At 48.1% G+C, this 25,995-nt stretch overlaps 1 protein-coding gene across 6 annotated transcripts in view; it reads right to left on the minus strand.

The window, feature by feature from the left end:
* PLXNA4 (plexin A4) overlaps positions 1-25,995 on the minus strand; it is a 582,733-nt gene that overhangs the window by 119,858 nt on the left and 436,880 nt on the right. For all 6 annotated transcript variants that reach the window (XM_077807901.1, XM_077807900.1, XM_077807903.1 and 3 more), the window contains 2 exons: positions 24,969-25,083; positions 759-959 (listed from right to left, as the gene is read on the minus strand). In XM_077807901.1, coding sequence (XP_077664027.1) covers positions 759-959; positions 24,969-25,083 — 316 coding nt within the window. The remainder of the gene's footprint in view (positions 1-758; positions 960-24,968; positions 25,084-25,995) is intronic.

Here is a 25,995-nt window from a genome sequence, read left to right on the forward strand (position 1 = left end):
TAGCTCTGTGTGACGCCCCAGGACTCTAAAAGCAGCGCATATCATAGTTAACCTAGCTTTGATGTCGCACTTTTCAGCAATAGATCTCCAAGCACCTCACAACCTTTCATGGATTCTGCCTCACACCCCACAGGGGAGCAGGGAAGTGCTATTAGCCCCCTGTTACAGAGGGAGAACTGAAGCAGAGAGGGTGGGCTTCACAAAGGTAGTCAGGGGCCACTGAAATCAATGGGAGATAGGAGCCTAACTACCTCTGGGAATCTGGGCCTAAGTGACTTGCCCTGGGCCACACAGGAAGCCTCTGGCAGAACAGAGAACGGAACCCAGGTCTCTTAAGTCTTCGGCTAAGGTCCGAATGACTAGACTGAGGTGCATCGGCAGGGCTGTGCGGGGAGCCCAGCACTGGACTGGCAGGGAGGTCAAAGTGCAACAGCAGTTGTGCGAGGCAGCCTGAGCAGCTTCCTCCCAGCACTTCCCTCATGTCCCCATGATCTCCAGCAAGGCCAAGGGGGCTGTGAAGCGTGGCTCCCACTCCTGGGAATGAGGGTGAGGTGCGCGCTGTGGTGTCGGAGAGGGGCCCATCTGCAGCGGTACGTGTGGGGCTGATCTGGGGGCAGCTTGTTCTCTGCAGTAAACCCAGGATGGAAACTAGGAATTGGTCACCTTCCTTCGGGGTTCCCACCAGACCAATGCCTTGGGGCTCTTTCCCCTCACCCCACCCCCACCCTGCAAAGGGCCCGCCCGTGGGACTCCCTCACCGAGGTGTTCTGGCACTGCACGCTGGAGCTGTTAAACCTCAGGGCAGGGACCCGCTGCTCGTTGCCCTGGATATTCAGGATACACTCATAGCCCCGCTGCCCCGACTGCGGCTGTGGCAGGTTCTTGGCTTTCAGGGTGATTGGCTTGATCACTTCCACGGGCACCAGGATCTTGTCTGCCTGGAGCAACTGAGGACAGTCCTGGGGGGAGAGGAGAAAACATGCCAAGCCAGTTAGTCAGAGTTCCATGCCCCAGACTGAGTCCCCCTGTGTTCTAGATAGAGCACCCCTCCCAATACCTCCTCACCCCGCCCCCCACACACACTGCAGGTTTGGCCTGTGAGGACTGGAAGAAGCTCCCTATGGAACTCCTTGGTGCCTGAGCCTTAATCAACTCGTGGGAAGCTTCTAAAAAGATTCCCTCTCTGCTGGGACTCAGCACTGCTCCACCGCCAAGGCACTGAAAGAGGAAGAGTCTGGGTGAAGGCACAAAGCACCTGCCACCTTCAACAGCCAACGAACACTCAGTAGAAAAGCTGGTTCCAGACAGACATGGGATCATGCCGCAAAATGTAAGTGCCTTAAATTTTGGGGGTGTTGAGATCGGGGGTTCAGGCTTCACCTACCACAAGGGGCAGGAAGAATAATGGACGAATCAAAAGCCTGGATCCAAATATCCTGAAACGTTGGGAAAGATCAGCTCTGGAAGGGAATCTGATGGCTCAGGCCCATCTAGGAGGCTCTGTCCTGAGCTAGTCAAGTAGAGCAGCCCCCAACAGATGGGCTGCCCCTGCCTTTCAGAGGGGGAAGGAATATAAGCCTCGGAGAGCCTTTGGGGACATTGGGAAGGCAGTTTGGATCAAAGGGGCTCTGTGAGCACAAGACCTGCTCTACACACACACAAGGAAGTAACGGTGTGCAATTAAACTGATGTAGCTAACCCAGCACAACTCTGCATGTGGGCACTTTACTTGAGTTTAAACCTTAGCATCGCCAGCTAAACCAAAATAAGTCAGGTTTAACACCCATGCAGAGTTTTAAACCTCAGGTTTAGACCAGTTATCTACATCTGTTTAACTTCACACTTTTAGTTAACAACTTGTGTATGCAGACAAGGCCTGAGAGATTATCATCAGGGATCCCTCACTGCACTGCCCCCAGTCCTTCACACCGCCTGCCCTCTGCCAGGATCAGAGCACCGTAGGGCAGTCTGCTACATCAAGCACACCATGCAAGCCGTTTCACTTTGTCTTGCTTGTTCACACAAAAAGCACCCGCAAATACTCCTTAGCCGGTTACAATCTATACGGGCAAATGCAGATGAACCATTTATGTCCCTAGGCTATTGTGTAGGTTGCATGTAGGGGAGTGGGAGGGGGAGGTTGAGGAGAATGACTGATGTAGGAGTGGGGAGGACACTGGAAGGCTTGAGAGTGGGATTTATGGCTTGAGAGAGTCTGGGAACTTGTTTCTGCAGGTGCTGGGAGTATTTTACGGAGGCAAATATCTAAGGAAGATGGAGAAATGGATTCGACGTGTAACATCTGCACTTATATCAGCTAGGAATAGAACGACAAGGGGCATCAATTATCACACTGCAGAGTGTGAGCTGATTTGCTACTGGGGTCAGGAAGATATCCCAGCCACACCCACCACATGGGATAAGTTAGATGCGTTAAGGTGTGGGGGGTTCACCCCTGACCCTGAAGCATCTGCAATTGGCCACTGTCTGAGTAGGGACACTGGACCACATAGTCCATTGATCCGTCCTGGCATTGCCACCTGTATGCACCTACATCTACACTATGTTACTGAGAGCCCCAGAAAAGCTGCTGCCAAGAGATGAAGTGATGCATGTCTGCCAGGGACCCCCAAGACGGCCAGCACAGCCGAGGAGAGGCTGGACGTGACCACCAGGGGAGCGGCCTCCCTCAGACGAGCTCCTAGTGAGCCACAGCCTGGTTCTGAAGTTGCCTGCTCCTGGCAGAAACTGTCCTCCCTCCAGGCAAGCCCCCTCCCACCTTTGCGGAGTTGCCTCTGGGGATACAAGGGTGAATCCATCCAGGGAAAGCAATGGCACTGTTAAGAGTAATGGATTCTCGATGTGAGAACAGCCGCTCTGCCTTCAACGAGGCCATGCCACAGCCAAGTTCCATACGGGCTTGAATGCACTTAGCACCGTGGCTGGGCTGGGACAACTTCCCCTAGGCATCCCTGATAGGAATGCATCCAGCCCAGCCTTGAACAAAAGGCCACTCTGGCATCACTAAGAGGCTATACTGTTGCCTTTGCCAACTGGAGGAGGATTTTCTCAGTATTACGGCTCCATGCCACCATCACCGGAGCCTCCAAAGCAGGTAGAACCTCACCTCAGGCCTGGCCCAAGGGTTAAACTGCGACTCAGTGGGAGTGAGGCAGAGTCCAGCCCAACATTATAGAGATCAACTGGAAGGCAGACAGTTCTAGGGGCAAGCAGAATAAAAACAGGGAGGCTCTCGGAGTGAGTGGGCCCCAGTCTTGACTCAGTTTTGCAGAGACTTGGGGATGAAGATATCTGTTCATTTGGATCTGCGTGGGGTTCACTACAGTTACAAATCCAAAATCTCAAATGGAAAAGCCATCAGAATCCATGAGGGCCACCATGTTTCTGGTGAGAATCATTCGGCCTTGTACATTTCCCATGGTCTCAACGCAAGTTCCCACAGCAGGCCCCAGGTTTGCTCGAAAGCAGGTGCCCACTCAGCGATCTCATCAGTGAGCATGGTGTCTGAGTTTAAACTCTGTAATGGAACCAGGCCCCAGGCACGCGCTGCATCACTTCCAATTTGATTGCTCGCTATGTTGCTTGGCTTTCATTGCACAGGGGGCCTGCTTCCAAAGGCAACTGAAAGCCCTGGTTTTCTCCTTGCCTCAGTAGGGGCTAGGCAGTCCAGCCAGGGTCACCTGTGGCAAAGCTTCCCATAGAACACAACCCAAAATCACCCCCCTGCTCCCGCACCGCCCAGAAACGTCTTCTGCCTCCAGCTACAGGGCCGCAAATGGGGACACATTTACACAGCAAATCCTTGGGGTAGAAAGGTGGGCAAACCCTATCTGTCACTGGGGCAGGGGATTCTCTTGACATACATCAAATATAAAGGCCTAAGAACCAGGTGGGAGGTTGAGCGGGGAAGATATTACCTGGGAGTCACTCCAAGCCCCAAAGACTGAATTTTCTTGTTTCCCTTTATCCCTGTCCCACCCACCCACCTGACCCCCGCTGCCAACTGCTCCCCACAAGCACCGTAACCTTTCTGATAACACTCGTTTCAAGTTCATTAACAAGTGGTGGTTGCAGCAGTCCCAATAAAAGACTCGTTTGCATATAAAAAGGTTTGCGGCTCTGTTAGGAAGTTCATTATAGATAATTGGAGAGGCGAGCGCCATAAAGAGGAAATTCTCACAATGTGGCTTTATCTGATTGACCTAATGTTCTTTCTAATTGAAATTTAAAAAGGCAATTTCTTTGGATGATGTACAATACAAACCCATGGCACTCAGTCCTGGCCCCAGGTTCGAATCTGCATCCAACACTTACTTCGTACGAAGTGTGAGGAGGAACTAGCTACATAACCCTGATCCCAAAGACACTCTGCGGTAATTAGCTATGGGTGTTTGCTCAGGCTTGTACCTTTAAAGGTAAGAAGTCTGCCTGCTAGCAGCAGGAGGATTCAAGAGTGTGAGACGCACACTATCATGGACTCTACATTTGTTCTTCCTTTGTTGCTTTCCTTAATCTGAAATACATGTCACCTAGGCTGAAAAAGCACCTCTTGCCCTTTGTGTACAGGAACCACGACAGACCCACCCTGAGTGACTGAAGCATGTAAGGGCCTGATCCCACTATCGCTGATTAGTAATTAATGGGAGTCTTTCCACTGACTCCAATGGGAGTTGGATCAGATTCCAAGAGAACCAGAAAACTAATCTCATTTATACAAGGCATGCATTACAGAGTGGATCCTAGATAATTTATTTAACTTGTGTAGTTTAATTCTATCATTCCATGTAACTCTTTATATTAAGCTAATAAGCACACACTCAAAGCTCGTAATTCGCCCTGTTGGCACAGACACCCACTGCAAATGGCTGAATTTTGCCAGTTAGCAAGTCAGTGAACAGAGAATAAAAACAACTAAGGATGCTATAGCATGAAATGGACTCCTCATTTTGCCAATGGTAGTTTAGTTTTCACTATTTATAAATCCTTGTAGTATGCTCTATAGCTTCAGAAATAAAGTCTTATATAAGAACAGATATATTGGATCAGACCAATAGTCCCTCTAGCCCAGTATCCTGTCTTCCGACAGTGGCCAATGCTAGGTGCTTCAGAGGGAATGAACAGAACAGGGCAATTTCAAGTGATCCATCCCCTGACGTCCAGTCCCAGCTTCTGGCAGTCAGAGGTTTAGGGACACCCACAGCATAGGGTTGAATTTCAGACCATCTTGGCTAATAGCCATTGATGGACAAATCCTCCTGGAACTTCTCTTAATTCTTTTTTGATCCCTGTTATACTTTTGGCCTTCACATCTCCTGACAAAAAGTTCCACAGGTTGACTGTGCGTTGTGTGAAGAAGTAATCCCTTAAGTTTGTTTTAAACCTGCTGCCTATTAATTTCATCAGGCGAGTCGTAGTTTTTGTGTTATGTGAAGGGATAAATAACACGTCCCTATTCACTTTCTCCACCCCGGCGTGATTGTAGAGACCTCCACTATATCCCCCCCACCCCCAGTCATCTCTTTTCTAAACCCAACAGCCCCTGTCTTTTTAATCTCCCCTCATATGGAAGCTGCTCCATTTCATGCTCCTAATCATTTTCATTGCTCTTATCTGCACCTTTTACATTTCCAATCTATCTTTTTTGAGATGGGGTGTCCAGAACTGCACACAGTATGCAAGATGTGGGTGTACCCTGGATTTATATAGTGGAATTATGATATTTTCTGTTTTATTGTCTATCATTTTCCTAATGGTTCCTAACATTCTGTTAGCTTTTTTGACTGCCGCTGCACACTGAGTGGATGTTTTCAGAGAACTATCCATAAGGACTCCAATAGCTCTTTCTTAAGTGGTAATAGCTAATTTGCCCCTAATTGTATATGTATAGTTGGGATTACGTTTTTCCAGTGTGCATTACTTTGCATTTATCAACACTGAATTTCATCTGCCATTTTGTCACCCAGCCACCCAGTTTAGTGAGATCCCTTTGTAGCTCTTCGCAGTCAGCTTGGACTTAACTATCTTGAGTAATTTTGTATCATCCACAAACTTTGCCACCTCACTGTTCACCCCCTTTTCCAGATCATTTATGAATATGTTGAACCGCACAGGTCACACTATTTACCTCTCTCCACTCTGAAAACTGATCATTTATTCCTACCTTTTGTTTCCTATCTTTTAACCAGTTATTGATCCATTAGAGGATCTTCCTTCTTGTCCCATGACTGCTTAGTTTGCTTAAGAACCTTTGGTGAAGGACATTGTCAAAGGCGTTCTGAAAGTCCAAGTACACTGTATCCATTGGATCCCTCGGTCCATAAGTCTTGGCAATATGAGACTTCTATCTATCTATCTGCTAATACGGGCCTCACCACTATAGTATCTGAATGACCCCTCTAGAGGAACTTCAATTAAAACTTTGCTGAGAGGTGGAGGGAGATCTTCAAAGCTGTACTGTGCAGAACATGGTTAATGAATGTTGTGCCAGTAGAAAGGGCTGGATTGACAGTCCTGAAAACAGATGTCTTTTACTCACAGAACAACTACAGTACAGAGATACTACGGTGATGGGCACAGGATAGATTGATAGAGAGGGATTTTTGCCATTGATTTCAGTGGAACTAGGATTTCACAGAGAGAGAGAGAGAGATACCAACGGCTGGATGGGCCACATGCGAGTGGTGGTGGGAGCCTTGGGGGGGAGAGAAGAGGCCAAGTGGGGACGGGGCCTCAGAGCAGAGCAAGGGCGGAGCCTTGGGGAGAAGAGCCCAAGCAGGGACATGGCCTCAGTATGGAGTGTGCAGGGAGGAGGGAGTGGGGCCATGGTCTGGGCACTGGCACCCACAAAAGATGAATCCAGCCCTGCCCCTCTCACCCTTAAAGGTCAGGACTGTGATCCCTCTCATCCCTCCAGGTCAGGACTGAGATAGTGGGGAGGCAGAGCAGGGGAAGTTTTCCTTGTATTGATCCACAATACAGGTACTGCATGGGAAAACACAAGGCTTCAGTCTGTAAGACTTGCAATCTGGCACCTTTAGACTCTTTAAAAACACACAGCCACTCTCCCCAAAAAATCCCAGTGGAATAGACCAGTGCGCTTGGGTGAAGTAATAAGCAAGCCATCTCTGTACATGGAGCAGATGGACACTGTTGATTTACAGGGCACACTATGCTTACATTATTACCCCACTAATTCTTATTGTTGTAAAATTAAATTTAAAATTTACAGGAAGAGTATAGGGGAACGTTATTAGGTTATAAAGTGGAATCAGGTCAATGCTTTGCCAGCAAGATTCCAGGCTTCATAAATGTCTGGATATACATTCTCCAAATTTACATCAGCACTGGCAGCAATCAAACTGGCTACGAAAAGCTCAAGTGGCCAAAGAATTTTTTAATGCACCGTATATTTTAACTATATTTCTGAAGTTTATCTTGCCATTAGAGTGACTGGCGGTGAACAAAAGTAATAATATATAAAGAAAATGCTCATAACGTTAAAGGCAGCTGATGAGGAGAAGGCAGTGGGATTTATAGAAAGTGTAATCATCTGCAGAAATAATAACAGAATAATTGAGGACTGGCATAACTGTGGCGACCAGCAACTTGATCTTAGTTAAGGGTCTGTCAGAGAGTCCATTACAAAGACCAGCTCTGTGTCTTTAGACATTGAATGTGAGTTTAGTGCTCGGGAAAGGTGCCTGCCTGACAGCCCTGGAGACTAGTCCTTTATCCACAGAACAAGTACTTGCCTAGTGCTGGCTTTGTCTACTGTGTTCTAGCACTATGTGTCAATTGTGACCTGGAGGGTCTACAACACTAGGCGCTTTGAGACCGGGGTGGAAAGAAAGAAAGAAAGAAAGAAAGAAAGAAAGAAAGAAAGAAAGAAAGAAAGAAAGAAAGATAAATTCAGGCTTCATAGTCCATTGTTTGGCCTTTGTATTATGACTGCCATAGAGGTGTGATGATATATGATGATGGTTGCAGTGATGTGGGCCCCCATGCACCAGGAACTAGATTACGCCAACTTCATTGTGCCAAGCACAATGGGACTCTGATTCTTGACTGGGGTTCCAAGATGCTACTGAAATACTAATAATAGGGTCTTCTATTGATTAAAAATACAAGAGCCCCTGAATGGGGCGTCTGTCACAAACACAACTGAAGATGGGATGAAGCACTTTCCAAAGGCCGGGGTCTGGTCTGAACTCCCCATTCAACTGGGCTTTCACTGGCATCCTGGCAGCAAGCAACGTAAACCACAGTGGGTTGACACAAAGAGGAAGGTTTGGGAGGAGATGGCAGAGGTGAATCTGAATTAGAGGTGTCTGGGAAACTTTTTTCCCATCCTGCAAATATTTGAGAGTTCAACATCTCCCCATCTTGAATTATGATGAAAAGCCAAAATCTCCAAAATATTAATGAATTGAAAGAGTGATTTTTTTTGCCCCATGTTGGGAAAAAGATTTTATTTCAAAACATCTTGTTTCAAATTTGACCTTTTCTTCTTTTTTAAACCCTTTTTTCACCCTCATTAGGTAAACTTTCAAAATGAAAAGTTGTTTAGAACCAGAAAACCGGAAAATGTCTAAATACAACATTTTAAAACTTTTTTTCTCAATTTTTTTTTCAAGTCAGGAAATTCGTCAACAGGAGCCTGTTTTGTGAACATGTGCAGTAGAGACTTGTTAGAGCGTCACAGCTAAAAACTCTGGTGACTCCATCACCATTGAGCATGCTTCAGCCCAGGGCAAATGGGCTGAGCAGAACTTTCCCTGCAATTGCAGCTCCAGACTGCTGTGGGCTGGGTTGCGGCCAGGTGATGAAACTGTCTCATCTGTGCTCTCAGAGATACCTCTCTGGTGCCCGGACAGTGTGGAGGAGGATAGGGCAGAATGGGTCTAGCTTTGGGGAAATTGGTAGAAGGGTCTGTGCCCGCTAGAGAACCCTCCCCACCAGAGTCTGGAATTGAACTCAAAATTCTCACGTCTCAATGTTCCTCAGTTTTTAGCTAATATCTGTGAAATACACTAGCAAAGCATCTCATCCCCCTCTCATGCTGGTTCACATAGAGGATTTATAGATTTTAAGGCCAGAAGGGACCATTGCGATCATCTAGTCTGACCTCCTGCATAACACAGACCACAGGAAATCCCTCAAGTGATTCCTGCTTCAAGTCCAACAGCTGTGGCTGAATTAAAGCCTATATTTAAGAAAAATATCCAATCTTGATTTTAAAATTTCCAGTGATGGAAACCTTGGTAAGTCGTTTCAGTGGTTAATTACCCAGACTCTTGTGCATCTTATTCAAGTCTGAATTTATCTAGCTACAACTTCCAGCCAATGGATCTTGTTACACTTTTGTCTGTATGTTTTTGTTCCCCCGTGTAGGTTCGCCATGTAATTAAGTCACCCTTTAACTTTTCATTGTTAAGATAAATAGATTTAACTCCTTGAGTCTATCACTATAAGGCATTGTAACAGGCAGCTTGGAGGGCCGGACAGCCTAGAGGTTAGAGTGTTACATAGGCCTACTGTCCGGCACTCTAATGAAATACATAGACTTTCACACTAATGATGTCATGTTTTCTTCCCAGTCATTTATAAAAATACTAAATAGCAAAGGGCCAAGAACCAAGCCCGGTGGAATCCCAATAAAAACACGCCCACTCTATGATGATTCCCTGTTTCCAAATACATTTTGAGGCATTTCAGTGAGACAGTTTTTAATCCATTTAATATGTGCTGTATTGATTTCTTACCGTTCTTAATCAAAATGTCATGCAGTGCCAAGTCAAATGCCTTACAGAAGTCTAAGTCTCTATTACAGCAACACTATTACTATTATCAATCAAACTTGTACTATTATCAGAAAATGAAATCCATCTATTTTAGATATTTATATGGACCCATAGCATCAAAGCCCCTCACAGGCTTTAACGGGTATCTTCATAACACCGCTGTTAGGCAGGGCAGTCCTATTACCCCCATTTTACAGGTTGAGAACAGAGGCACAGAGACCCTTAAGGGTATGCTTACAGTGCACACCAGGCCTGGGCTCTGACTCAGGTTTCAGCCCAAGCCCTGCTCCCATCCACACAAAAATCAGTCTGACTCAGGTCAGCAAGCACTCATGTCATAAATATAAAGGGAAGGGTAACCACCTTTCTGTATACAGTGCTATAAAATCCCTCCTGGCCAGAGGCAAAACCCTTCAACCTGTAAAGGGTTAAGAAGCTAAGATAACCTCGCTGGAACCTGACCAAAATGACCAATGAGGGGACAAGATACTTTCAAAGCTGGAGGGGAGGAGGAACAAAGGGTTTGGTCCGTCTGTGTGATGCTTTTGCTGGGAACAGATCAGGAATGTAAACCTTGCAACTCCTGTTAAGTTAGTAAGTAATCTACCTAGAAAATGTGTTAGATTTTCTTTTGTTTAATGGCTGGTAAAATAAGCTGTGCTGGAGGGAATGTATAGTCCTGTGTTTGTGTCTTTTTGTAACTTAAGGTTTTGCCTAGAGGGATTCTCTATGTTTTGAATCTGATTACCCTGTAAGGTATTTACCATTCTGATTTTACAGAGGTGATTCTTTTACCTTTTCTTTAATTAAAATTCTTCTTTTAAGAACCTGATTGATTTTTCATTGTTCTTAAGATCCAGTGGGTTTGGGTCTGTGTTCACCTGTACCAATTGGTGAGGATTATTATCAAGCCTTCCCCAGGAAAGGGGGTTTAGGGCTTGGGGGGGATATTTAGGGGGAAGACATCTCCAACTGGGCTCTTTCCCTGTTCTTTGTTTAAAACGCTTGGTGGTGGCAGCATACTGTTCAAGGGCAAGGCAAAGTTTGTGCCTTGGGGAAGTTTTAACCTAAGCTGGTAAGAATAAGCTTAGGGGGTCTTTCATGCAGGTCCCCACATCTGTACCCTAGAGTTCAGAGTGGGGGAGGAACCTTGACAACTCAGAACCCAGGCCCTAGTATTCTGCTATCTGGATGGGCCAGAGCACTGTCATTTTGGGTGTGGATGCAGCTCAACCCACAGATCCATGCGAGAAAGTCTATGTATTTCAATACGGTCATGTTGGCATGGCTGTGAGACCTGACTCTAGAAACTGTAAGCCCGGGTTTACAATGCAGAGTGGATGCTCAAGTCCAGGCTTGGAAACACCAAGTCCACAAACCCGGGTCCCACAGAACCGGGTTGACAATGCAGTGTAGATATACCCTAGGTGATTTGCCCAGGGTCATAAATAAAGTTTGCAATGGAACAGGAAATTAAACCCAGGTCTTCTAAGTCCAAGCCCTCCACTCTAATAATTGGACCATGCTTTCCCTAAAGTTAGTTTGACAAGATCTCTTTTCCGTAAACCCATGTTAACCAGCATTAATTATACCACTCTCCTTTAATTCTTTATTAATCAGATCCCAAATTAGCCATTCCATTATTTTGCCCAGGACTGATATTTAACATTCCTATTATGGTAGCACCTAAAGGCCCCCTTGCACTATGTCTTGTGTGGACATGGGCTCACAGTGATTAAACTGTGAAATAGCTCTCCAGGGAAGAGGCAAAAGCCCCCTTGCTTGGGAATTTTTAAAATGGATTGGACAAAGTCATAGAAAATGTGGCACAGAGAACAGTTCTGCACAAACTGCGTGACCTAATAATGTACATCTTTCCACCTCTAGTTTTGATGAACCTGCATCCTTCTTTCTAGCATGTACTCCTTTCAGTGAACACGCATACTCATCTTCAGTACTTCTGCAAAGACTTTGATCAAAGGATCTCAAAACCCTTTATACACATTAAATCATTAACCCTCAGAACAGTTCCGTAAAATTGTAAGTATCATTATCTCCATTGTGCAGATGGGGAAACTGAGGCACGGAGTGGTTAAAGCCCATAGCCACACAGTAAGTCCATGGAGGTGCTAGCAACACAACCCAGATCTTCTCATGTCCAGTCCCCACTAGAGGAGCTGTCACAGTGCGGCAGAGATGAAAGGTGCTGTCATGCCAGTTGGGCACAAGTGGCATGACAGCTCCTTTTGCAGTCTCTGCTCCTTTCTGGCCCACGGTTGCAGTGAAGTTGCAGCACAGACAGGTGGAGAGCATTCTGGAGCATCTTGCCCACAGTCCGTTGCCCATCCAGTGTGATAGCCCTGGATAAAAGGAAACTGTGACTGCTCAATGAAGAGGCCAAACCACACGGGGACAGGATTGCTTAATGCACCTGAGACTTCTTTTCGGGGCACTCCATACACAACCCTTAAAAATGAAACTATATGTGAACAGGAGTTTGTAATAGGGTCTCCACCTCTAGAGCCTCCCCTCATGGCCTGGGACAGCCCTGCAGACAGCCAGCCTCAATTTTCCTCTGAGGTTTGCAGAAATAATTCTCACAGCATAAATCTTGAAAACAACATTCCCACTCTCTGGGAGTCTACTTTATTTAACCTAGTCCAGCAAAATGAGACCCCTTTTCACCCAGGCTTTCCACAGCCCTCCTCCTGGGATTACTAAATCCTGGCTAGCCTGGCTCACAAACTCACCCCTGTAGATTAGGGTTTCAAAGCCTTCCTTCTAGGCACTGTGGGTTGGCAGAGTTGTTCTTCCTTCCAGCAGCTCCTCTCGCTCAAGTTCCGCTTCACCCAAAGCCTCTCCCTTAGCCACCTCTGAGGTCTGATTCAATCCCATGATCCACCGACCACATGAGATTCATTTTCCCCTCCTGGGGAGGAGAGCTGGCTGTGTCCCAGGTGGGGCCAAGACCTGTCTCCCTTTAAAGGACCAGCCACCCTGTGACAGAATTCTTTTTGGGACATTTCCCTTTTGCACCCAAGGTGTGATAGCTGCATGACCCCCCTGAGGCTACCCCTGCCCCGCTCAGATACTTAGCTGGCCCAACAGAGCTCAATGACACATTTCCCGTTGACTTCAGTGGGATCGGGATCAGGCTCTACGGCTTTTATTTTGAAAAAAATATGGAGATGAAACCCTTTGGCCTCTGCAATTGGAAGGTCAGAAGAGTGACAGTGGGATTGTTCCCACCCTCTTTCTCCCACAGATTGGTGACTGCAAGAGATAAAGCCCAAGCCAAAGCAAAGAGATGTGTGGCAAAAGGCAGGGTCTGGCCACAGACTCCGGGGACTATGGGAAAGGAGTAGCCCAGGCTGAGTGGGAGACACATTTCAGTGTCACCTTTTATCTGTTGGCTTAACATCTCCCCTTCCTGAGAGCTTTTCTCCTTGGCTCAGGCCTAGATGCTCAAAGCTCCCAAAGGAGCAAATGCAGTTGAAGTTAAAATGGGGGAAAGACAAAGCCACATGCTTCAGAGGCAGGTGAACACCCAAAGCAGGCTCTGAATGGTGGGGGGTTTTCTTCCTCTTCGTACTAGTGCAGGGGTGGGCAAACTTTTTGGCCCGAGGGCCACACCAGGGTTGCAAAACTATATGGAGGGCCAGGTAGGGAAGGCTGTGCCTCCCCAAACAGCCTGGCCTCCACCCCCATCCGACCCCTCCCACTTCCCACCCCCTGACTGTCCCCCTCAGAACCCCTGACACATCCAATGCCCCCTGCTCCTCATCCCCTGACCGCCCCCTCCCAGGACCCTCTGCCCCTAACCGCCCCCCCCGGGACCCCACCCCCTATCTAACCCCCCGTTCCCTCTCCGTGACTGCCCCCCCGACCCCTATCCACACTCCTGACCCCTGACAGGCCCCCTGGGACTCCCACCCTTATCCAACCCCTCTGCTCCCAGTCTCCTGAGTGCCCCCCAACCCAGCCCCGGCCCCCTGACCATGCCGCTCAGAGCAGCATGTCTGGCAGCCGCACTGCCTGGCCGGAGCCGGACACGCTGCCGCGCTGCCCTGCAGCAGCACGCAGCCCGGCCACCCAGAGCACTGCCCACGTGGCGGCATAACTGTGGGGCAGGGGAGGGGCCGAGGTCTAGCCTCCCCGGCCATGAACTCAGGGGCCGGGGAGGAAGGTCCTGCAGGCCGGATGTGGCCCGTGGGCCATAATTTGCCCACCTCTGCACTAGTGGCAACCACCAGGCCCCCAAATAATACTACACTCCTTACGTCCTGTGTTGCAGACAGAAAGCTAGATAGTCAGAAAGTCCCACGGTTGCTCTGGGCATCACAGCATTGTGACATCATCTCACCCCAATGCAACGTAATAGTGGGAAAAGCGAAATGTTGCCATGCTGCACTCTGTGATTATTTTGTCCCATTGGATAAATAAGCTCAAACCACCACAGCAACAAGTCCAGCTGGTAAGAGTTAGGGTTATGGTTAGTACATGGTGCCAGAGGCTTCTTTCATCTCCATCATTCCACCTCTCAGTGCTGTTCGAGCACATCACAGTGGCAGGTCCTTGGTTAGCCGCTACCCATGGAGGCCAGACAAATCTCCCAACAAGGAGCAGACCTGCAGAGGCCACGTTAGTTGGCTGGGAAGGGAAGTGGAATGGCAAGATGTGGGGTGGGCACTGGGAGACCAAACCTGTTTGAAACAAATCTTAATTCTCATTGCAATTTGGCAAGAGACCTCAGCAGAGAGAACAGCTGCAGAGTAGCCCTGAGCCAGCAGCGATTTCCGGCAGATACAACACTGCAGGAATAAGGAATCCTGATAAGAAGTAGATGAGAAGCAGACGCAGTTTTCTGTGCGTTGGCTGTCTGGACATGTTGGCTGGAAGATGGCAAAGACAGCAGGCATGAAGGCAATGGGGGGAGGGATAGCTCAGTGGTTTGAGCATTGGCCTGCTAAACCCAGGCTTGTGAGTTCAATCCTTGAGGGGGCCATTTAGGGATCTGGGGCAAACATTGGGGACTGGTCCTGCTTTGAGCAGGGGGTTGGACTAGATGACCTCCTGAGGTCCCTTCCAACTCTGATATTCTATGATTCAGTACAAAACCAGACTGAGTCACACAGAGCCAGGTCACATCTAGTCTCTCTTCTTCCCCATCCCATCCCTGACCCGTACAAGACTGTCCCTTAAAGCCAGTTCTCTAGCCCAGTTTTAAATGTCCCAAATGACAGAGCTTATTAATACTATTTGAACTGCAGTAGTACCTGGAAGCCACATCTGAGATTAGAGCCCCATTGTGCTGGATGCTGTACAAACACACCGTAAGAGACCGTTCCGGCCCCAAAGACCTTACAATCTAAATAGATAAGGCAGTGAGGGAATCAGAGCAAAGAGAGGGGAGCTGGTCATTGGCACAGCCAGGAATAGAAACCACATCTCCTGAGATGCCATCCAGCGCCTTATCCACTAAATCACACTGCTTTTCAGTAGTTTCCACTACACCATTGTCTGCTTCACAGTCTAACAGATCTAAGATCTAATGGATAGGGAACGTCTTCTGACAGTCTACATTTTCCTTATTTAATCTCATCTCATTACTCTGTTACACCCCTTTTGAATATCCAACTAAACAAGTCCTCTCCCTTCTTGGTGTTTGCAGTAGAGATGGGCTGGGACCAAGCCCCCATTTTGGAAATTCCCTCAGTCTGTAGGGTGTCCAGAGCCACATCTGGATTCAAACCTGTGACTTTAGACTTTCCGCAGTTTCCACCTTTCAAATACTCGGAAAGGACGGTCCTCTGTAGGACTGTGCCTTTAACTGCTCTGCACTCTACGGGTTTTCCAAAGACTTCAGCCAATTAGAATGTAAGCACTGGTCCTTTCTCCACTTGCACGGTCCAGCTGGGGGCGCTGTGGAGGCCAAGCTCAAAGATGCCTGCTTGACTGTGTCTTAATTGAGCTGCTGTTGGCAGCTGTCTCCCAAACTCCGCTCTCATCCCTTCACCTTCACTTTTCTGCCAGTCCTCTCTTCATGCTCATGCAAACGCAGCAGGTTGCCTGCAAGTTGCTATAGTAACAAAACCTCACTCTTTTTTCTTAATGATGGACAGGTGCCAGGATGAATGAGTGGATAATCAACAAGAGGGGAAGAATTAGAGGCAGTGACATTGGCATCTCTATAGCTGTCACTGGATTCCCCGTGGAATGACGACCCCATTAATGAGCAGAAATGGAATTTTTCGGCAGTGACACCTTAAGCAGCTGTGTCTCAGGACAGGGACAGAAGGTGGTAAACCAGGCATGGGTTGGAAGTGGAGTTGTTGTCACAGTAATGACTGGACATGTATCACTTCAAGGCCTTGTCCACAATACGGGTGCAACCTGTTCTTGACACTAATCAGCCACGGGTGTATCTACACAGCAGTCTTTTTCCAGAACACAGCCATGATGGGCTATCTGTGTCTGTAGCAATGCATTCTGGGAAAATCCAGGTTCCTTTGCTGTAGTGCCTCAGGAGGTGATAGAGAGCCCAGAGGGCATTCACAGAAACCAGCGAGACATAGGGCAATGCACTATGGGAAGGAGGAGGACCAGTGCGATTGAGTTACATGGGCATGGGTAGGAAGCCCTGACTACACTACAAAATAACTCAACGTGCCCAAGAGGTTACAGGAAGTTCACCTCGTGCCACCTCAGCACTGGGGATACTCAGGACAGGACAGAGGTGCATCGGCAGAGCTGGAAGGAGGGGGAGAGGGAAGAAGTTTCACCAGCACCTGGCTCCCAGTGTCACTCTCCGCGCCCCTTTTTCACAAGCACAGTCATCCCCCCACCCCCCCACGTTTACTCAGTCAGAACAAGCAGAGGGGCAAAGAGAAATCAGCGCATTTCACTGCAAAGGCCGCCGGTGCAGCTCCTCATTGAGTGTGAGGCAGGCACAAGCACTTGGAGACTTGGTGCACGGCTCCTCGGCAGCTGTTCTCCAGCATGCGGCTCCCAGGGCTTTCTATTGCTTTTGACAAATTAATATTTGAAGCAGTTGCTCTTTTATGTGGGCTTTACTGTCATTAGCACGTACAACTCAACATAAAACACTTTGGTGTGCGGGTTTTTTCTTCTTTTCCCTTTTAGATGACAGATGAAAATCCTGTTAATGAAAAGCTTGTTTGGGGGAGGAAGAAAAACACAAACAGACACACACAAGCTGGCTGAGCATGGAAAGATGAAAACCTCCTTCAAGGTAATTAAATGATTATGTAGCTTTTAAACCCAGCAGATAACAGATTTGTTATCTGGGTTAGCTTTTTGCTTTTCTTTTTTCCATACAAAGCTAACATCCTTGCAAGGACCAGAACAAGATAGTGTTCATCTTACAGAGCAATACAGCACAAAAGGAACCTTAATTCTTTATCCCATCAACTCAAGTAGGTTACTCTTGGCTTACCATCAAGCCTGAAGACTCCACATGAGAATTGCCATGCCAGATCAGAGCAGATGCTCACCTACAGGAGGCAGCATTGTTCTAGTGGGAAGGGGCTCTGCTACTAACCAGCTATGTGCCCCAAGGACAAATCACTTTGCCTCAGTTTCCCTTCCTACTCTTTGACTGTCTTGTCCATTTAGATTGTAAGATCTTTGCGCCTATGCTGTGCCTAGCACAGGGGCCACGATCTCAATCATGGCATCTAGGTGCTACTGTAATGCAAATGATAGGCTCATATGCTGTCTTCAAGGCTGGCGGTTCCAGATGCAGGACACCTAGCTGTGAAATAAACTACCTCTCCCCTTCTCCCTAAGGGATTCTTAAACCTCTTTGGCTTTTGCAAATGACTCCTTGGAAAAAACAGTTTAGTATTTAAATCTCTGATCTGCTTCCTCATCTTCCGTCTCCTCCCCACCCAATAGAATAACATCAACTCCTTTTATAAAGCCGGAACTCGCTTGGTATATTTCAAGCCAGCAGACTTAGAATCCAAAAATATGCTGTAAAAGGAAATTATATGTCAGGGTGAAGTATTCCTGCCACAAATCACCCTGAGACATAGTCAACTCTATTTGATTGAGTTCAACGCCATAATCATAAATACTCTTTTTTTATGGGCCCTGCTGAAGTTCTTAACCAGAAGCAAACATGGCACTTCCAATCAGCTCCAAAGCAACTTTATTCATGCCCACCTTTCCAGTGCTGATTCACCAAACTGTTGCCTGGCTTAGGCATGAGATGAAGAGCCAAAGTCCTGACAGTGAACTTCTCTCTGTTTGTGTAATTTACAGAGCACATGCCACCAGAGTATCTCGGCACTTTCTGTGAGTAGAGTCAGTGCAGTATCCTGGCTGAATTCCAAGAGCCAATTCTGCATTCCTAAAACAAGCAAAACTACTATTTGATTAAAGGGCCACAGGCTGGGCCAGATTACCCATAGGCTAATAAGGCTATAGCCTTTTAGGCCCTACAACAGGCCCTAATTTTTAGGCCCTCCTATTTTTAGACCCTACTGTAAGCCCTCCATTCCATATTGAAGTAACAGCTGGGTGACAATAGCAGGGGCCATTGGAAATTTTTTGTCTAGTTAGATATTGCTTTGTACAAATAAATCCATCAAGATTGTGAATTCAACTTATGGTGGTTGTGATTTTGTCTCTGTGGACTAAGTAAGTGTTTGTGGGCCCAAGCAATATTGAACTTTGTACACAATAGGCCTACACCAGACAATAGAAACTATGTCAAAGAAAGGAGGATGGTAGAAATTGGAGGAGGCCAAAGAAAGATAGCAAAGACAAGAAGCAGTGCTGAAAGGTTCTCTCTCTCTCCTAATGTTTTTTCCTCTGGTGGTGAGGAAGTCCAGGCGAATACCAGCCCAAGTGAACCTGCTGCACCTGATGAAAAAGGCCAGCCTCCTGTGACTTCTCTAGCTGCCGTCTCACCCCACTCCTCTGAAGACTTTCCCAGTAATACAAAAATATCCTTCTCCAGCGATCTAGGTGAGTGGGACATGACTTCTCAAGATCTCATTGCATATTGGACTACAAGGGCCCACAGAAATGCCAGAATCTAGATGCTGACTTTTCATTGACAAAGTGAGAGTACACCAATCAGAATCGTTATCTGACCAAATCAGTATTTGAATATGTGAAGCCTAACACACTGGCAAGTGAGAATGGCCCATCTATTCACCTTCTAAGAAGAAGGTGTACTGTTTTTAATACCGCCTGTTTTCTGATACCAAAAAGTGGGGAATGTTCTGCGAAGGCTTCAGTGGTTGGAAGAATACTGCATACATTACCAATCATGCAACGAGTGAGCAGCATACGTTGTCAGTTAGCAGCTACCATGCCCGAAAGAAAGTTAGTGGCAGAATTGATACCCAAATGGAAAACCAGTTTTTCGAAGCTCGTGCTTATTGGAAGAACATTCTCAGATGCATAGTTGAAACCATACTTTTTCTTGCTAAGCGTGGTGCCATTCTGTGGCTCAGATGAGACTGTTGGATCGAAACACAATGGCAGTTACCTTGGCGTTCTAGAGCTAATCGCTAAGTTCGACCCTTTCTTCGCTCAGCACATCAATGAACATGCAAATAGTGGAAAAGGCCATACATTGTATCTATCAAAGACTATTTGTGATGAATTCATTGCACTATTGGCAAAGAAGATGCTACCAGCCATTGCAGATGAGATCAAAGATGTGGGATATTTTTCAGTGTCTGTCGACTCAACATTGGATGTGTCACATGTAGATCAGCTGACCGTCATCTTGTGTTATGTGCTACCCAGCGGAACAATTAAGTGTTTCAGGACTTTCATAAACATCACCAGCCACACAGGGGAGAAACTTGCCTCGTATCCATTCAATTTCTTCATTGAAAATGGGCTTTGACATCAGCCTTTGTTGTGGCCAAAGCTATGACAATGCAAGTAATATGAGTGGCAAATATTCAGGGATACAGGCCAAGATAAAAGAGCGCAATGCTTTGGTTGACTACATACCATGTGCTGCACACTCACTCAACCTTGTTGGCCAGTCTGCCATTTATTGTTGTGTTGAAGCAGTTTCCTTGTTTTGGATATGTCCAAGAATTGTACAGTTTTTTTCTCTGCATCAACCAGTCATTGGATGATTCTTAGAGATTTACCACCAAAGGGATGCCCAGTGCCCAAATCACTCTCAGGGACACGGTGGAGTGCCAATGCTGAATAAATAATATGTAAATATGTATGTAGAGAAATGTTTGATGATGTCATTTTTTTTCTTTTTTGCAATATGTAATTCATACTTAGGCCCTTCCCTCCCATTAGCCTTAGGCCCCTCATAACCTTAATCCGGCCCTGGCCACAAGAAACTGGTCCCAAATTAGGAACCAAATCTTGAGGTCTTTATTCTAACTTTTACTGACTTCAGTGGGTGAGAACTGAGTATGGAGCTCAAGATCTGATCCTTGGTAATTATATTCTGCAGGTCTAAAATTTCCCCTGCATGTTCAACTAGGGTATTCTTCTCTCCTTCTATGGATTTGTTCAGTGCTGCTGGTGCTGTTATAATGGCCACTATGTTCCACCCCCAGTGTGGTCACATGGCATGTCCTAGGTGGTGAAGAGGAGCCTATACTGCAAGAAAAAATCTTTGCCCTGCTAGAGGTGAAGTAAATGACATCACAGGCCTTCTCCATGTCTCCAGCCCATAGGATAACCCTTCAAAGCAAGCTAGTACCCTATCAAATCAGTAAATAACAATAAAAGACACAAAAGTTCTCATCAGAACATACTGCATGAGACTACGAGAGAAATCAGCAAGGGAGTCAGACCTATATACACCAGGAGATGTGAGGAGCATCTGAGGAAAGTGGGACATAGGCACAAGCTTTGACTACACAAGTCCCTGAGAGATCCCTATCAGCACTCCAGCATGTAAGAGGGGTCACGGATATAAGCACAGCCAGAACATGTGCTACAAGAGTGGGAAGACTGAGTTCACACTAGGCCTGGGGCTTGGTTTCAACCTAGGAAAAGGAAAGACAGTCAAATTAAGGTTAGTGGGGCAGCAAATGGACCAGATTGTGGGGGAGGGAACAAGTCTGATATGCTGAAATGCTGACTAAACAGGAGGAGTTGCTAGCAATTGCACATGTGATGAAGTTCCATCCATGTTTGTTTGCTTGGCAAGGAGTCACTAAACTGCTTAGCTGCGTGTTTGCAATATTGCAAATGGGATGCTCCATCCACCACACTAGGACTTGAAGGTGGTATGAATGCCTGCTCAATTGATACTGCAGATACACCCTCTTCCCAAGTGGTATGCAACATCCCCCTCCCCTGGGGAAGTGAAGAACTTCCTAATGAAGGGAAAGTGCACATCAAGGTAGCAAGAAGGGCATTAGGGATGGAGAGGAAAGACCAACAGAAATAGGTTCACTTAACGACATGGTGTTTTGGATGATCTGGAAGATGACAGAAAGAAGGCGGGCTGTAGAGGAGACAGAAACTGGGTCCCAGCTGATGCCCACACTGGGCAGTGAAGCATCTAAGTGAAGCATTGATGAAAGGCTCCTGATGGTAGGTAAAGGGATAGCCGTATCTGAAGAACCTAGAAGGCCATATGGCTTGAAGAACCAATGCTCCAGCCCAAACAGTTAGTGGGCTTGCCAGGAATGGTTAAAGGTCTAAAACCGAAAAGGAACCCAACTTGAAGACATGGAATGGAATTAAAAGAGGAAAATATTGGGACAGGAAACATTGTCTCACCAAGAAATCTCTCAGGTGTGGAATACTGTCTCCAGGAGGTGGTGGAAGACCTGCCACTTGTGAAATTTAAAGGAGACTGGACAAAATATTTCAGAATATGCTCTAGGGGCAATCTTCCATTGGCTCTTGTGGGGTGGACTAGATGCGCTAGAAGGTCTTTCGCAGCTCTAGTTTCTTTGATTCTATGGTGTAGTTAACTGAGGAATGCCAAACATGTGGAGACTAGACCAGCAACCAAACAGAACCTGCCCTGCAGCCACATGGCATTCCTCGTGCTTCCAGGCAGCAAACGACCATGGTTGATTTTGAAGGTTGTCCATCCCTATTGATGCTGAGTCATCTTTCGAAATACTCAGCGGTGCTTCATCTACATGAGGCAGCAGGACAAAGAATGTCATATCCTGTTCTGAGCTGCTTTCTGCCAGATGCTGGGTCCAAAGTGAAAGATGATCGTGCCTGTGTCTCATTTGGTAAACCAAGAGACTGAGATTTTTCTCAAGCCGCTTGGGAGAACACTGTAACTTTATGGGAGTATCCTCTACCAAACGGGGTGACTGCAAGTGCAATTCACAGAGCCAAACATCGGTAGGACCTGATCCCTTCTTTGGAGATGCTATATCTCAGAAACAAATCAGCTGAAGGTATGAAGCAGCCACCTAAACTGCTGCTTACTTGTTCATGTTTTGAGAGGAGAATTAGGCTACCAGCATCCTCTCCAGTTCTCAAAAGCAGGAGGGTGGGACTCCACCTAGATGGCACCAGTTGCAGAGGAAAGGACCATTTTCAATCAAACAGCACTGCCACCTACCACTTTTCTTGGCTTGGTAACTAGGAATCTGCATGTGGGTTGCAGCTTGAACAAAGGGGTGGCCAAAGATCCAAACCACGGTGGCACCACACTGCAGCACCATCAGAAAACAGAAACATGTGCAACAGAAAATATTACCTACGAGATGAGTTGAGGCCCCACCTGATCCAGAGGTGAAAGATGGAAAGAACCTGTGACAGGCTGGGATGTTTCACAGTAGCCAATTCCTGATGATGCTTCATCCTGGGGAATAATAGCCATCTGGTTGGGAACGACCTACCAGAAACACCAAACACTGGACTGACGCCGGAACAGCTTGTCTTCCTGCCAAGTCCCCAGCAAGTTTCAAAGCAGAGGAACAGTGAAGGCTGAGTCCCAAGAGACTTCTGCCCATGACTATTTACTCCCTGCACAGTTGTCACTGTAGTTCAAGATTGCTGCTTCCAGGGTTGAACTGTCAACCCACAGACATGCTAACGAAGAAGGGTGTCTTCAGAAGTGAGAGGAAGGAGGATGCGTGGAGGCCCAGCAAAAGGACTGGGGACAGACTGGGTGGGTCACAGACCTGGGTGCTATGCTATAGCCCCAGGAGATGTAAGGGTGTCCTCTCAATGTGGTCAATTTAAGGTTTTATGTCTTATGAACCTTCACAGCTAGGAACAAAAATGTTACCCAGCAGCAGAGAACAGGGATTCCCGGCTTTCTGCTGGAGCTCAGCAACAGCCCCTGTGCCCGGTGAGTCATGAGATATCAGATCTTGTAATGGATACTGGTCCGTCCGGACAGGGGAAAAACAGGCCAGCTCGGGTCATTTATCAGCCAGGCCAGAATGCTTTCAGGCTTCTCCTCACCACGAAGTAATGAAGTGGCTTTCCATGTGTATTCTCCTGAGCTCCACTCGGGTCCCAGCCAGGCTGGGCGCTTTCAGGACAGCAGCTAGTTGGGTGCTAAGCCGCAGGGCCCAATACAGCCCTGTCTTAGGCAAGCGGCACTGAGGCCCAACCTCGCCTTCCAGGGGCGGCTGCTTCCAGCGTTGATGGACTGGGTCCTCAGTGCGGGAAATCAAGGCTGCCAGTAACCAGGAGCAGAAGCCTGAAAGCCGCTTCCCTCCCCCAGCAGCCCCTCTCACCCGTAAAAGTGCATCCTCTCTTTGTATTCCCCTTGGCTTCGGGAGCCAGGAAGCCTGCTGGTGGGTGAGCAGTAGCAGCTGTAATGGCTTCCATCACTAACACTCCCTTCGTTTCTGTTTTACGTTCGGATGCAGGCCTGCAAGTCAAGCCTGGGAAAGGATAACAGCACATGATGTACCCACGGCGCCTGTTCTGCCATGCGTGGCAGGGACAACAACCCAGCCGGGGAGAGCTCTTGGCTCAGCTCAGAAATGCGGGCAGTCGCACACTGACAGCGAGCCGTACCGCACCGGCTGGCTTCTGCGCGTGACGCCCTGACAGTTTGAGAACGGACCCACAGGCAGAGCAAGCTCTGGCGATGACAGCGCTTGAAAACAGAACCAGACCGCTCCCCCGATCGAACAGCTTGTTGTTTTGTCCCACCAGCTCTCTCTCCAGTGGTAGCACTTGGATCCCCGCGCCTCTATTCCTGGCAGCTGGCTCCGGCCGTCAGACATTGCAGAACATACCCGCATGCGACCTGTTACGGTGCTGCGGGATTGGGGTAGCCAGCCTGCGGGGGTGAAGTTCTTTGGCTTTCAGCCTGATCTCAGAGATGCTGGCCCATTTCCACAGGCATCCAGCGCACAGAGCAGCAAGGGCCGGGCTCAACAGAGAGAGGGGAGAGTAGGAAGAGGCAGCAAAGTGAGGAAGGGAAAGGGAAGGTGAGTTGAGGGGAGCATGAGAGTGAGGGGGTGGAAGGGACAGGAATGGGGAGGGGGAGGAGCAGAGAGGGTGTTGCAGTGAGGGGGTATAAGGAGCAGGAATTGGGAAGGGCAGGGAGGATGTTGCAGTGAGGGGGTATAAGGAGCAGGAATGGGGAAGGGGAGGAGCAGGGAGGGTGTTGTAGTGAGGGGGTGGAAGGGATAGGAATGGGGGAGGGGGAGGAGCAGAGAGGGTGTTGCAGTGAGGGGGTATAAGGAGCAGGAATTGGGAAGGGCAGGGAGGATGTTGCAGTGAGGGGGTATAAGGAGCAGGAATGGGGAAGGGGAGGAGCAGGGAGGGTGTTGTAGTGAGGGGGTGGAAGGGATAGGAATGGGGGAGGGGGAGGAGCAGGGAGGGTGTTGTAGTGAGGGGGTATAAGGAGCAGGAATGGGGGAGGAGCGGGGAGGGTGTTGCAGTGAGGGGGTATAAGGAGCAGGAATGGGGGAGGGGGAGGGGCAGGGAGGGTGTTGCAGTGACAGGGTGGAAGGGGGAGGAATGGGGGAGGGGCAGGGAGGATGTTGCAGTGAGGGGGTGGAAGGGACACGAATGGGGGAGGGGAAAGGGGAGGGGGAGGGAGGGTGTTGCGGTGACAGGGTGTAAGGGGCAGGAATGGGTGACAGGGAAGGGAGGCAGTTTGTTGTTTCAGTCAAACATGAGCATTGCCCTGCCCCCGAACCCTCTGTTTACAGGCCGCCCCGCAGTGCCCCTTCCTACCTCTGGCAGCTTGACTCGCCCTTCCTGGAAGGAGCAGGAACGGGGGTCGTGGGTGCAGACGTGGCGATATTTGCACCAGTGACACCGATAGGGGCTCTCCACACAGGACAGACACCTGGGGACAGAGAGAGAAGAAGTCACTAAGCCCAGCCAGCCCTCAAGAACCCAGGGAGCGCGCACAGTCCCCGGTCAAGGGCCCCAGCCCTGTCCTAGGACTCAGAAGGGAGCAATCTCCATGGGCCACTCAGTCCTTCGTCTATCTATGGAGGCTGCCAATAAGGAAACTGGTTCCTGCCCATGCCAGTTATGATGGTGTTTTTGGTCAGTGGCGGTGAGCAGAACGGTCACTGCCCACGCTCTGAATCAGAGACGTTAGGCCTGATTTCAAAAACACATTGGGAGCCAGGGTGTTGTAGTGAGGGAGTATAAGGAGTAACTCCAGAGAGGTCAACAGAGGTACCCGAGTATAACACCCAGTGCCAGAGAACAGAATTAGGCCCGTTATGACCCTTATCTGCCTGTATAAAATGGCTCTGAATGCACCTTTTCATGTCAGCTTTACTGACCCACTTTCCAAGCAGAACAGGGTACAACTCTCTGGTGAGCACAGGGTTAATTCTGCTCCACTCCCCTCTGCCCTGGCACAGGTGGGCAGAGGGAAGGCCATCAGAGCAGCTACTTGGGAGGCAAAGGGGTGAGAATGCCTTTGGGAAGGGCAAGCTCGTCTCCCAGGGTCTTGACAGGTCATCTTTTTGGTTTGCTTTCCCCTTATGTTACCATCTCTTGCTTTCTTTGGGGAAAGCCAGGCTGACTCCAACTGCATGTCCTTGCTCAGTTACCTCTACATCACTTCTTTGTGTCTTGCGTGGACTCACTAGAAACTGAACTGAGATCACTGCCGTCAAATGGTAGGACTCTCAGTTGCTCCCTGCTCACATGTTCATCTGGCCAGGATGCCCAATGCAGGTCCCACCCGTGTGTAAGGGAAGGTTTAAATAGTGCTACAGGGGGAATTTCACTAGCACTG

The sequence above is a fragment of the Eretmochelys imbricata genome, chromosome 1, assembly GCF_965152235.1.
Source record: "Eretmochelys imbricata isolate rEreImb1 chromosome 1, rEreImb1.hap1, whole genome shotgun sequence".
In the NCBI taxonomy this organism is placed as follows: Eukaryota; Metazoa; Chordata; order Testudines; family Cheloniidae; genus Eretmochelys; species Eretmochelys imbricata.